Genomic DNA, 12898 nt, shown 5'->3' on the forward strand with positions numbered 1-12898 from the left:
GATGCCAGGGATTGAACCTGGGTCAGCTGCGTAAAAGACAAACGCCCTACCTGCTGTACTACCGCTCCAAGCCTGTACTTGTACTTTATTATAACATAATGGCAATAGCACAGCAGGTAGGGCGTTTGCCTTGCACACAGCCAACCTGGCCGACCCAGGTTCGATTCCTCCACCCCTCTCAGAGAGCCCAGCAAGCTACCAAGAGTATCTTGCCCACACAGCAAAGCCTGGCAAGCTACCCGTGATGTAGTCGATATGCAAAACACAACTCCAAGACTAATCAAACCTCTTCCTGGTCACAGAGAACCAAACTCAAGTCAGGACTTTCAGGTTTTAATATTCCAAACAATTCAAGACTCAAAAAACAGTCTTCCTCCCCTTTGGCTCCACATACCAGCTTTGACTTCAAATGGTAACTCTAGTTCCTTCAAGGCATCCTTCTTCAATGGCAAGTTTTCTAATTCAACAGCACCTGAAAAATAAAAACATCATAAAAATGTCACCCAACAAATGCAATAGATGCCTACTATGTGCAGATCACGAAAAACTAAAGGCAGGGGGTCAGTGAGAGAGCGGGGGGGGTGGTTACCTAGAAAGATGGACCAACAGGGCTAGAGCACAGGCAGGAGGATCTCGTTCAATCCCCAGCACCACATGAGCACTGAAACAGGAGTAGCCCCACCAAATGTGGGGGGAATTTTTTAAAAAGGCTAAAGTAGCCCCACCAAATGGGCGGGAGGGGGAGAATTTTTTTAAAAACGTTAAAGGGTAAGTTGGGAAATTTAACTTTAACAACTAGAGCTGGTTAGAGTCACAGACGGCACTGCCACAAGCCCATGTGCTTTGAGACTAAAGCCCCATGGTCCCACTCAATACAAGTAAACAACAGCTGAAGCTTATTAGCTGGACCTCAACGATAAATAAAGCTGAGAGTTATCAGCAGATGAAGGGTTAGGTGGAGATCTCTTTTTTATTTTTTTTCCTATGAAACAGAGGTAAATTAATAAAGTTTTGTGGTATCTATGCTGTTTCCTATAATTTTGTTTCTTTTCACATGTCTTGAAAAATACAAAAAGTCAGTCTCAGCAGATGGGATCTGGCCAGCAGTCAGTGTGCAGACCCCTTAGAAAGGCTAATATTCAACTGTGGCCCATTAACAGGATAAAATGCAAGATCCTCAGCCCCCTACCAGGCATCTCTGGAACTGAAACATAAAAACCTGAAGGTTTTGAACATGCATCCCTATCCACTTAAGCCCAGGATGGGTGTACAAAAGGCAGAGAGCTGAATGAAACTGGCCATGGAAAGAAAGTATCAGAGGACCTCTGACAGACACCTCCCCATGTTCTCCGCCACTAGCAGGTATGATACTCGGGCCCAGCAGTGAAGCGGGAACAGTCCAGGGTGCGGCTCACTCACTCTAACTAAAGTCACAATCACAAATATATCCACTCCCGCTCTGCCAGCCACTCAGATGACCACAGGACTCCCCAGCTGGAAAGACCATCAGCATTTTATAACTTTGTTTGCACACACAGGGCCATCTCAGTCATTAAATCTGCCTAAAACAGGTATTTTCAAGTACAGAAAACATAGACAACCACCACCCAACCACCATTAACTGCTAAGAGAATCTAAAAGAAAGCCAGAAGCTTTTTCTTCCTGAGACAAACAAATGCAAGTAATTTTTTTCCCCTCTAAATCATTACCCATGACCTGGGTGTTACTGGCTTCAAAAGTATTCAAATCGATAGAGAAGAGAGCACCAAATAAAGAGTGTTGTGAGGATCCTCCCAGGGTGGGAGAAGCATGCTGAAAGTAGACTATAGACCAAACAAGACTGCCACTCAATGCCTCTCTTGCAAAACACAGGACCCAAAAGAAGAGAGAGAGAACAAGGGGGAATGCCCTGCCACAGAGGCAGGGATGGGGGGGATGGGGGGTGGGAGGGATGCTGGGACCCGTGGTGGTGGAGGATGGGCGCTGGTGGAGGGATGGGTACTTGATCATTGTATAACTGAAACCCAAGCACAAAAATTTGTAAGTCTATAACTGTGAAAAAAAAATAATAAAAAAAAAAATAAAGGGGAAAATTGAAAGAAGAAAAAAAGTATTCAAATTTAACAGTTATCCAAACTACAACAACCAAATATAAAATTATGCCTGTTGAAGAGTCAGTTTGCGGGGGTATAGAGGTGTCTGGGGAAACTGGTTGCAAGTTGACACTGGTGGTTCGATTGGTATTGTGACACTGTATGCTTGACACTTAACTATGAATAACTTTGTAAAACAGAGCGCCTTAGTTTTTTTTTCTTGTTGCTGTTGTGGTTTGGGGGCCACACCCAACAATGTTCAGGGGTTACTCCTGGCTCTAAGCTAAGGGATCACTCCTGCAGGACTCAGGGTGCCATATAGGGTGTTGGGGATTGAACTTGGGTCAGCCACATGCAAGCGCCCTACCCACTGTGCTATCTCCCTGGCCCCAGAATGCCTTAAGTGATTTCTTTTCTCAAATATATTTTTTTAAAAATCTAGCAACTTAGGGGCCGAAGTGATAGTACAGTGGATAGGTGCTTGCCTTGTACACAGGCAACCCAGGTTCAATCCCTGGCATCCCACATGGTTACCAGAGCACCACCAGGAGTAATTTCTGAATGCAAAGCCAGGAGTAAGCCCTGAGTACTGCTGGATATGGGCCAAAAAGAAAAAAAAATTTTTTTTTAATTTTTTTTTCACTCTAGAACTTGGCGATTCTGAACAAAAATGCAGCCAACTGATTTTTCTTAGATTTCATGGGAACATTTCCACATGGAGCCCCACAGACCTTAAGACTAAGCAAAGGGAAACGTTACTAACCCCAGAAACCCCAGAAATCACCTTACATCCACTGTGGGGGAGGGGTAACCTAATCACCCCTGATGAGCTGGAAGTGACCTCAAGGAAGAAGGTCCACAGTTCCTTCTTCCTCTGAAGAGCACCATCAGCAATCTGAATCACTTGTCCTATTTTTCAATACCCAAATCTGTCACAGAGGCAGACAACTCTCGCTTTTCTTGGCTGCTGCACAGTCTGGGGAAGTGGAAAGAAGTGGAGGTAAATCCACGCCATGAAAAATTAAAGAAGCTCAAGTTCACAGTGAAGGAGACGGTTTCAAAAGGAGAAAGAGAAGAAAACAAGAATGAGAAGAAACACAGCCTAAAGTCCGTCCCGAACAAGAAACAGGGAACACCCAACAGCAGCTGGTCCAGCCTGCAGGTTCCTGCTGTCCCCATACACGTCCAATAAGGACCCACAACTGGCCCAGCTGGAAAGGTCCCTCTCCAAGGTGACCGCAGTGTGTACTTTATTTATTAGGTGTTTAGGCCCACACTCAGCTTCATTCAGTGCTTATCCCTGGCTATGCACTCAGGAATCACGGCTGACAGGTCTCTGGAACCATATGGTGTGCCAGGGATTGAAACCGGGTCAGCCATGTGTGAGGCAGGTGCTATTCCTGCTATGCTATCTCTCCAAGCCCAGAGCCTATATACGACCATGTTTGTTGCTTCCAGACAGCGTGGCTGCGGGTTTATTCAAATAAATCCCTTCCAAAAAGTGCTCAAATCTAGTCACTGGAAATGGATGAATTCAGAAGCTGAATTCTAATTATCTTCCCTCAGTTCAAGGTCATTGAAGGGGCCAACATCAGGTTCAGAGCTCATCAAAAAAAAAAAAAAAGAGTAAGGCAATCAAAGTTTGGGGTTACATATATACAGACTCCTTGGCATGGCCCTGGCAGCTCCTTCTTCCTGACTTCAAAACATGAACATAGAACCTGCATGTACCCCATCTCGACTCACAATTTCATCCCAGGTGGAACATGGTTGTCCACCCACTCACCCATTAAGACTTCTAAGACCCCTCCAAGCTGCCCCTACAACAGCCTTTCTGGAGCCTTGTACCTCGATGCAATAGGCCTATGTCACCAGCCTAACAATCTAATCCATGCAGCTTGGTATCACTGTGTAAAGTGTGACTGTCCCATTAGAGGACAGGGTCCCCGGAGAGGGAGAGGGAATTTGAATATTAATAATCAATTAAAGGGTCCTAATATCAATAATCAGAACAACAGCAGCAGCTACACTTGGTGAAATCCTACTCTGTGCTAAATACTTCATTATACATTACTACATCCAATTCTCACAATATAAGAAAACACCAATATCTTCTCCACTTTTTTTAAGTTTTTGGGCCATAGCCAGTGATTCTCAAGGGTTTACTCCTCGCTCTGCACTCAGGAATCACTTTTGGTGGTGCTCAGGGGAACATATAGGATGCTAAGGATTGAACCTAGGTTGACGAAGTACAAGACAAGTGTCTTACCCACTGTACTGTCGCTCTGGCCCACTTTTTTTTTCTTTCTGAGTCACACCCAGCGATGCCCAGGGGTTACTCCTGGTTCTGCACTCAAGAATTACTCCTGGTGGTGCTCGGGGGACTACATGGGATACTGGGAATCAAACCCAGGTCAAGACAAACATGCAAGACAAACACTCTACCCACTGTATTATCACTCCAGCCCCTCTTTTCCACGTTTAAGTTAAGAAAAATGAGGCGTAAAGGACAAGTGCTTTGTCAAAATATCACAGCACTGGGATGTGGAAGTGCTTAAGTTCTGATCAGATCTGCCAGATCTCAGATGGCAGAAGGAGCATGCTACAGAGAAAAGAGGCTAAGAACTTGCTCACTGTCAGTACTGAAGAAACCTAGGCATGACACTCATCCTGAACTCTCAGTACCATCTCTGCTTCCTCTATCCATCCTTCTCTAACCCAGTCTTTCCCAAATCTCAGTGAGTGCTAAGGTGAAAACTGACTCGAATGCCACCTTGGTCCTGCAAGACTCCCATGCTCCTCTGCCACGTCCTTACTATGAGCTGGAGCAGCCAGCCAGTCAGCCCACCAGATGATAACTGAGAGGTCCAATGATGATGGATGACAATGACGGCAAACATAGAAATTTCCACAATACACCAAGGAGAGTTTTGACTTCTGTGATCTGTGTTAATTTGCCAATCCTTGGAAGTTTGTGAAAAAATAAATACCATCTCCACTTTTCAGAAAGAGAAACTGAAGCATGAATAAGCTGAGCAATTTTCCCATATGACAGGCAAACGGAAGACCCAGCGTGGCATCAAGCCCCCACACTCCCTCAACCATGACTTCAGTTCCTTTACATCTTCCAAAGCGTACAGACTAGCCAGGATTTGCAGCGGGATTGACATAATACCTTATTCCTCCCAAGTACCCTCCACCCCATTCACTGGCTTATCTGTGTCATCAAGATCAGTAAGTATCCACTTCACAAAGCTCAAGGTGCTGCAAAACTCTGAAGATTATTCTGCCCAAATTCAAGGATTAGAGTGCAGACTTTTTATGTGCAGAGTAGTCCCCCAGCAAGGCAAGAACTGAGGAATAGCCCCTGGGCATCACTGGGTGTGGCCCCAAAACAAAATAAGCAGAAATATTTTTCTTCCCAAGCATGTCTATCTGAATTCAAAATGATGGGGATCTAACCCTACGCCTGCAGAAAAAGATAAACATATTTTTCTATTGAGAAACACATCTCAAATTCCACAGGTTTGTTCTCTGAGATGGAGAATTTGTTCTCTGGACGGGAGGGGTGCTGGCCCACACTCAGCTGTGCTCAGGGTTAACTCTGGCTATACACTCAGGGATCATTCCTGTAGTGGTTCAGGGTACCGTATGCCATGCTGGGGATGGAATGCGCCTTCTCTGCTGAAGGCAAAGTGCCTTCTCCGCTGCCCACTGTACGTACTATCTGTCCAGTCCAAGGGTAAAGCATAGAAAAGCAGCCTAGTACTCCAAAGAGACACACAGCTGTTATTACAACAAACCTCCATTCAAATGTGCTGAAGAGCCAAACTTGAGTTATCTGAGGTGTTGGGTTGAATCCCTGGCACCACACGGCCTCCCAGCACTGCCAAGAGTGCCCTGGGGTCACTAGGTACTACCACATGAGGTTCCTACAACAATTTTTTAAAACTGCTGCTGGGAAGCTGAGAACTGGTCTTCAATAGGACAGGGTGTGGCTGGCCCAGGTTCATTCACCAACAATATATCTAGTTCCCCAAGCCCCTCCAGGAGTGATCCCTGAGTGTAGAACATTAGGTAAGCCCTGAGCACTACTGGGTATGGCCAAAAAAAAAAAGAAGAAGAAAGAAACAACAGAGAAACCAGAAAGATAAATATAGTGCCCAGAGCACTGCCAGAGGTCACTCCTCAGCACAGAGCCAGGAACAGTCGTCCCTAAGCACTGCTAGGTGTGGCCCCAAAACCCAAATCAAACTAATCAAAATGCCAAACTGGGAAATAAAAATTAAAGGAAAAAAACTGCCTTTGTAGGATAGAGTGCACACTTGTGGGCTAGAGAGACAGCATAACTGGTCGGGTACTTGCCTTATGTGTAGGCAATCTGGGTTCAATCTCCAGCACCCCAGAAAATTCCCCAAGCTTTATGGCCAAGAATGATTACTGAGCACAGAGCCAGGAATAAGCCTAGAACGCAGCTGAAAGAAACAAACATGGCCCCAAAACAGAAACAAACAAAAAAGATTAAAAAGAATAAAGAAAAAGCCAGACTACGGGTGTGACTCAAGAGGTAGAGTGCCTTCCACCTGAGCCCTGAGACTGATCCCTGGGACCAAGTGGCTAGTCAGGCACCAGGAGGCATGTCCCCACAGTAACAACAAAAATGCTATCTGTAAAGGCGCATTTTCCAAAGAGACACAGGAACTCACCTTTTAGGAGCGCAACAGAGAGCTGGTCAGTGTTCAGATTATTGACGTATTTCCCCAGATAGGTATTAAGAACCCAGGCTACAAGACCTTCCAACATGACTATATCCTCAAGACAAGGTGTTTAAAAAGCATGGGTCATTCTTTATTTCTCTCTCTCATGGTCACAGAGGTATCTATAAAAAAAAAAAAGAGAGAAAAATCAGATAATTTTCCTACCTGATTTACAACTCTACCATCCTGAATATTAGTAAGCAAAGCACAGATTTAAGAAAAGATGGAGGGGCTGGAGAGATAGCACAGCGAGTAGGGCATTTGCCTTGCACGCGGATGACCCAAGTCCAATATGGTCCCCTGAGCACTGCCAGGAGTAACTCCTGAGTGCAGAGCCAGAAGTAACCCCTGTGCATCGCCGGGTGTGACCCAAAAAGAAAAAAAAAAAGATGGAGAGAAACACATTGTAAATACATCCATTAAGAGACTGGGTGGTGGGGCGGAGGGCGGCTGTTAAACCAAATACATCTGTATACAGCTGCAAGGAATACACTTGTCAAAACTTACCTACAATTTGGGCTAGAGAGACCGTACAAGGGGGTAAGGTGTTAGCCCTGTACACGGCCGACCCAGGTTCTATCCCCGGCATCCCATATGGCCCCATGAGCCCACCAGGAGTAATTCCTGAGCACAGAACCAGGAATAACTCCTGAGCATTGCCGGATATGATGCAAAAACAAGCAAATATAAAAATTACCCTGAATTCATCTTGTGTATCTTTTTTATGGAACTGATGGTAACATTGCTTGTTTCTAGGTAATCTGCCCTGATTGAGATTCCCCATCCAGGTGTGATCCAACAAACTGGCAATGTCGAGAGACATTTTTTATCATCAGGACGGGGAGTTACTACTGGGCTCTTACAGGTAAGACAAGGGATGCTGCTAAACATAGCACAGTGCCAAGACTTCCACAATGAAGATCTACAGCTAAAAAATCCTGTCCTAGGTTAAAGGGAAAAAAAAAAATACCCTAAAAGGTTGGGGATGTGGGGCTGGAGCAATAACACAGCGGCTAGGGTGTTTGCCTTGCACGTGGCCAACCTGGGTTTGATTCCCAGCATCCCATATGGTCCCCTGAACACCGCCAGGAGTAATTCCTGAGTCCAGAGCCAGGAGTAACCCCCATGCATCGCCAGGTATGATCCAAAAAGGAAAAAAAAAAAAGTTGGGGATGTGACTTGGTAGTACAGCACTTACTTGCCTTACATATGAGAGACCCTGAGTTTAATCCTCCATCACTGGGAAGGGAAAAAAAAAAAAAACTTAAAAGGGAACAGGGATATGGCACAGTAGTGAAGCATTTGATTTGTATGTGTGAAATTCTAGGTTCGACCCCCAATAATTAAGAGACTATGAATTTCATATTCTGCAACTTTCCTTTTGAAGCCAGATCCAACTAAACTCTGCAAATGTGTTCACCAGTATGATTAAGAAATGGGAGGGTCTGGAGCGATAGCACAGGGGGTAGGTGTTTGCCTTGCACACAGCCAACCTGGGTTCAATTCCCAGAATCCCATATGGTCCCCTGAGCACCGCCAGGAGTAACCCTTGTGCATCACCGGTTATGACCCAAAAACTGAAAAAAAAAAAAAAAAAAGAAAGAAATGGGAGACAGAAAGCTGTTCTATATACACCAGAAATCCTCTGGCTCCAGCTACAGTATCTTCACTCAGGACTAAACTACTACCTATAAGTAAATAAACTAACTACTAGCTATAATAATTACTAATGCTTACATAATACAAAATTTAACAGATTTTTAGTATTACTAAAAGTCAGTATGAGGGAACTTGAGACACGGAAGTTTAAATGGGTTCCACAATCACTCAGTTGGTAGATAGATCCCACTTAGAACTATGAGCGCCAGCTCTTGCTCAAAGCAGAGCCTGGGGCTGGCAGCCCACCAGTTCCACTCCAGCGTGCTGTGGCCTGCAGCCCACAGGGAAGCTGCACATGAGAAGCTTTTCCGAGCACTCTGCCCCACCTCCAGGGATTCTTCACAGTGTCAGAAGACAGGTTTAGTCCATGTGACAGATGCCACCCAACAAGACTAGAAACACTGTAACCTCTGACCCTGCAGGCAGTGACCCTAACTTGTTAACAGAGTCATGCACTTCCATATAAGATTAAACTGTTATTGGTTAACAGTTTATAAAAAAAAATAAATTTTGCAGGAAATGAATAATAACTAGCATTTGATAAAAGTAATTATTCCTTCCCCTCCCAAAAAATTTTGTTTTAGGACCACACCCAGCAATGCTCAAAGCTTGCTCCTGGCTCTGCACTCAGAGATCACTCCTGGCAGGTCTCAGGAGACACTTATGGGGTGCCAGGGATTGAACCCGGATCAGCCACATGCAAAACTAGTGCCCTACCAGTAGGCACTATAGTATCTCTCCAGTGGGCACTATACTATCTCTCCAGCACCCCAAAAATCTTTTCAAAGCTACAATTTGTGTAAAACTGAAAATCTGCTAGCTCTGACTAGGCCCATTTATTAAAGAAAAGTTTACAAGAACACTTTTGTTTTGCTTTGTTTTGGGGTCACCCAATGGAACTCTAGGGCTAATCCTGGCTCTCTGCTCCAGGGCGTCTCCCCTGGTGCTGGGGGACCATTCAGTGCCAGGGATATGACCCAGCCTCCCACATGCAAAGCCTGCCCTCAGCGGGTTGAACTATCTCTCTGGTCCAAGAAGACATTGTTTTTAAAAATAAGGAATGTTCCACAGTTTGAGTAAAGGAAACATTTCTTTATTGTAACTTTAAACAAGTAAATCTGTGAAAACAAAATGTGAACCTGACTCACCTATCTGGACTATGTAGATTCCAAATACACTTAGGCAAAAGGCCAAAAGCTCTGTACTTTGATTCTGCAGTTATGGCCACTGATTTCCACAAAGACCAACAAACTCTCAAGTGCCAACTCCAAGTGCCCTGGCAGGAAAGGGAAAACACTATCAGTCTGGACACAGAAACAAATCAAACATCTGCCGTCTGTCCGTCCGTCCGTCTGTCTGTCCACTCTCCTGGGCTTCCCCCACAGTGGCTGAAAGCGGGACAGTACAACATGGGGTGGGATTCAAAAGACAACAGTCCAATCCGAAAGCCTCCTCAGCTCTCAGCAGAGGGAGCAGGTTGGAAACTGCTTCAAGGATTCCCTGAAGGAATTCGGCACCGGGAAGGGCCGCCAGACTGGCCAGAATCCCAAGGAGTCAGAACGAGTTCATCATCGGGGATTAGAGGCAGTTGCCTGGCACTGACCCCCATGATCTGGCCACCCCAACCACGGGGCAGGTGACACCGGGGATCAGTCTCAGCACACTGGCGGGCAAACAGCCGGGCATGACCTTGAGCCAGGCCCCTCCCTCGTGGGGTGGCCAGAGAGTGGCAAAGGGCTGGCAAGTGGCCCCGGGTGCCCCTCCCAGAGGCGGCTGGGGCTGGACACCAGCGACACCCAGGAGCAGAGACAGGGGGATGTAGACAGGCAGGTGCCAGTGCAAGGCCCCACAGGACCTCAACTGCCCACGACAAGGATCCTCGCACTCTCCCACAGCCCCCTCTGTTCTCAGCACCCAAAGCCCCGCTCCCAAGACAGAAACCCCACTTCCCAAGAGGAACCCGGAGGGCACCAGGCCAGGGATCCTCCACCTGGGAAGAGGCTCAACCAGGACAAAATTGGAGCGGGGCAGGGGAGAGGGCTGTAAAGGGGCTTGCGGCCTTATGGGCCCATTCCAGAGCGACCCCTGTAGACTGGTGATCCAAACACCCCGCAGAGAACTGACCCCATTCCGGGATGTAAGGTCAGGGGGCTCACACATCGGGGTCCCACATGGAGACCACAGCTGGGGCAGAATCAGGCGGGTGAGCACACAAACACAAACACACACACATTCTCTCTCTCACACACACATACATACTCATGCACACCCATACACACACTCACACGCACATTCACATTCATACACAAATACACCATGCATACATATGCACACTCAGACACATACACACACTCACACACTCAAGACACATACTCAAAAACAATCTCACACAGACACTCATTTTCATACACTATCACAGTCACACACGCACACACTCAGTCACCCACACTCATCATCACACAGTCACTCAAATTCACAGTGACACAGTCATTCCCACTCACTAACACACTATTACAGTCACACCGTGACACACTCATTTCCACTAACACACTGTCACATAGTCACACCATGTCATTCCCACTCACTAACACACTGTCACACAGTCACACCTTGAGACAGTCATTCCCACTCACTAACACTGTCACACAGTCACACCATGACAGTCATTCCCACTCACTAACACACTGTCACAGTCACACCCTGAGACAGTCATTCCCACTCACTAACACACTGTCACACAGTCACACCATGACAGTCATTCCCACTCACTAACACACTGTCACACAGTCACACTTTGAGACAGTCATTCCCACTCACTAACACAGTCACACAGTCATACCATGACAGTCATTCCCACTCACTAACACACTGTCACACACAATGACACATCCAGTCAGTTCCACTCACTAACACACTGTCACACACAGTCACACCGTGACAGTCATTCCCACTCATTAACACACTCACACACAGTCACTCACACTCAGTCACACACAGTGACTCACACTCATTCCCACTCACACACTGTCACACACACACACAATCACTCACAGTCACACATAGTCACAACACTCACACTAACAGGCACAGTCACTCATAGTTACACAGTAACGCACTCAGTGCCAACACTCACACTCAGTCACAACACTCACACTAACAAAGCCACACACACAGTCACAGTCACACACTCAGTCACAACACTCACAGTCACACACAGTCACAGTCACACACTCAGTCACAACACTCACAGTCACACACAGTCACAACACTCCCACACAGTCACTCAGTCACACACACAGTCACTCACTGTCACAGTCACAACACTCAGTCACTCACACAGTCACAACACTCACACAGTCACTCACAGTCACACTCAGTCACACAAAGTCACAACCCTCACACAGGCACACACAATCAGCCACAACACTTCACTCACAGTCACTCACAGTCACAGTCACAACACTCACACAGTCACACACACCCGGTCACCCCCAGTCACTCACAGCCACACTCAGTCACAACACTCGCACTGTCACTCGCACCCGGTCCGTCACGGCGTCGCGGCGTCCGGCAGCCGGGACCCCGGGCAGGGCGCGGGCGGGACGGCGGGGGCCCTGAGGACGCGGGTCCCCGAGCGGGCGGGCGCCGTGGCAGCCGCCGAGACGCGCGACGCGCCGGACCCGGGTCCCGGCGGCAGCGCCGCGCTCCCCGCGGGCCCGAACCGGGTCCGAAGCGCGGCCGGGACCCCGGGCCGCGCCCGCCCCGCCGCCCCGGCCCCGCCGCCCCGCGCGCGGCGCCGCCCCGCCTCGGCCGGTACCTGTCGGGGTCCCGGGCCGCCGGGTCAGCCCGGCACGGCGCGCAGCTTCCTCTCCCGGCTCGTCAATGGCGCTGGCCAGCGGCGCCCGGCCCGCCCGACCCGACCAATCGAGCGGGCGCCGGCGGGAGCCCGCGCAGCCGAGCGCCGAGTCATCGAGGGGGCGCCCCCTGGCGTCCGCCGCGCTGCGCTTCCCGCGGGAAACGGAGTCCCGGCGCGCCGCGGCCCCGCACTTCGGCTCCGCAGCCCTGGAACCCAGGGTCCTCCCTTCCTCCCGCGCCTGTTCCCGCCCTCTGCGAAAGGACGCTGCACCCTAGCGATCGCGCCCGCACTTGGCCCTTTATTTCTGCCCGGTGGACACCTTAAGAGCCACATCTGGAGAGATAGTAGCGCGAGTAGGGCGCTTGCCTCCCGTGCAGCTGACCCGGGTTCGATCCCCGGCACCCGATATGGTCCCCCAAGCTTCACGAGGAATGATTCCTGAGCGCAGAGCCAGGAATAAACCCTGAACATGGCGGGTTATGACCCAGAAACAAAAAAAAATCATCATCATCATCATCTCTTCATAAAACTCT

At 48.2% G+C, this 12898-nt stretch overlaps 1 protein-coding gene across 4 annotated transcripts in view; it reads right to left on the reverse strand.

Annotated features, from left to right (window-relative positions):
* Positions 1–12408, reverse strand: part of VPS13D (vacuolar protein sorting 13 homolog D) — a 263887-nt gene extending 251479 nt beyond the window's left edge. For all 4 annotated transcript variants that reach the window (XM_056111005.1, XM_056111004.1, XM_056111003.1 and 1 more), the window contains exons 1-3: positions 12327–12408; positions 6800–6972; positions 395–472 (exon numbers count right to left, since the gene is read on the reverse strand). In XM_056111005.1, coding sequence (XP_055966980.1) covers positions 395–472; positions 6800–6896 — 175 coding nt within the window. In that variant the 5' untranslated portion in view covers positions 6897–6972; positions 12327–12408. The remainder of the gene's footprint in view (positions 1–394; positions 473–6799; positions 6973–12326) is intronic.
* Positions 12409–12898: the final 490 nt, after the last annotated feature.

This window comes from Sorex fumeus, unplaced genomic scaffold (assembly GCF_029834395.1).
Source record: "Sorex fumeus unplaced genomic scaffold, SorFum_2.1 ptg000011l, whole genome shotgun sequence".
In the NCBI taxonomy this organism is placed as follows: Eukaryota; Metazoa; Chordata; class Mammalia; order Eulipotyphla; family Soricidae; genus Sorex; species Sorex fumeus.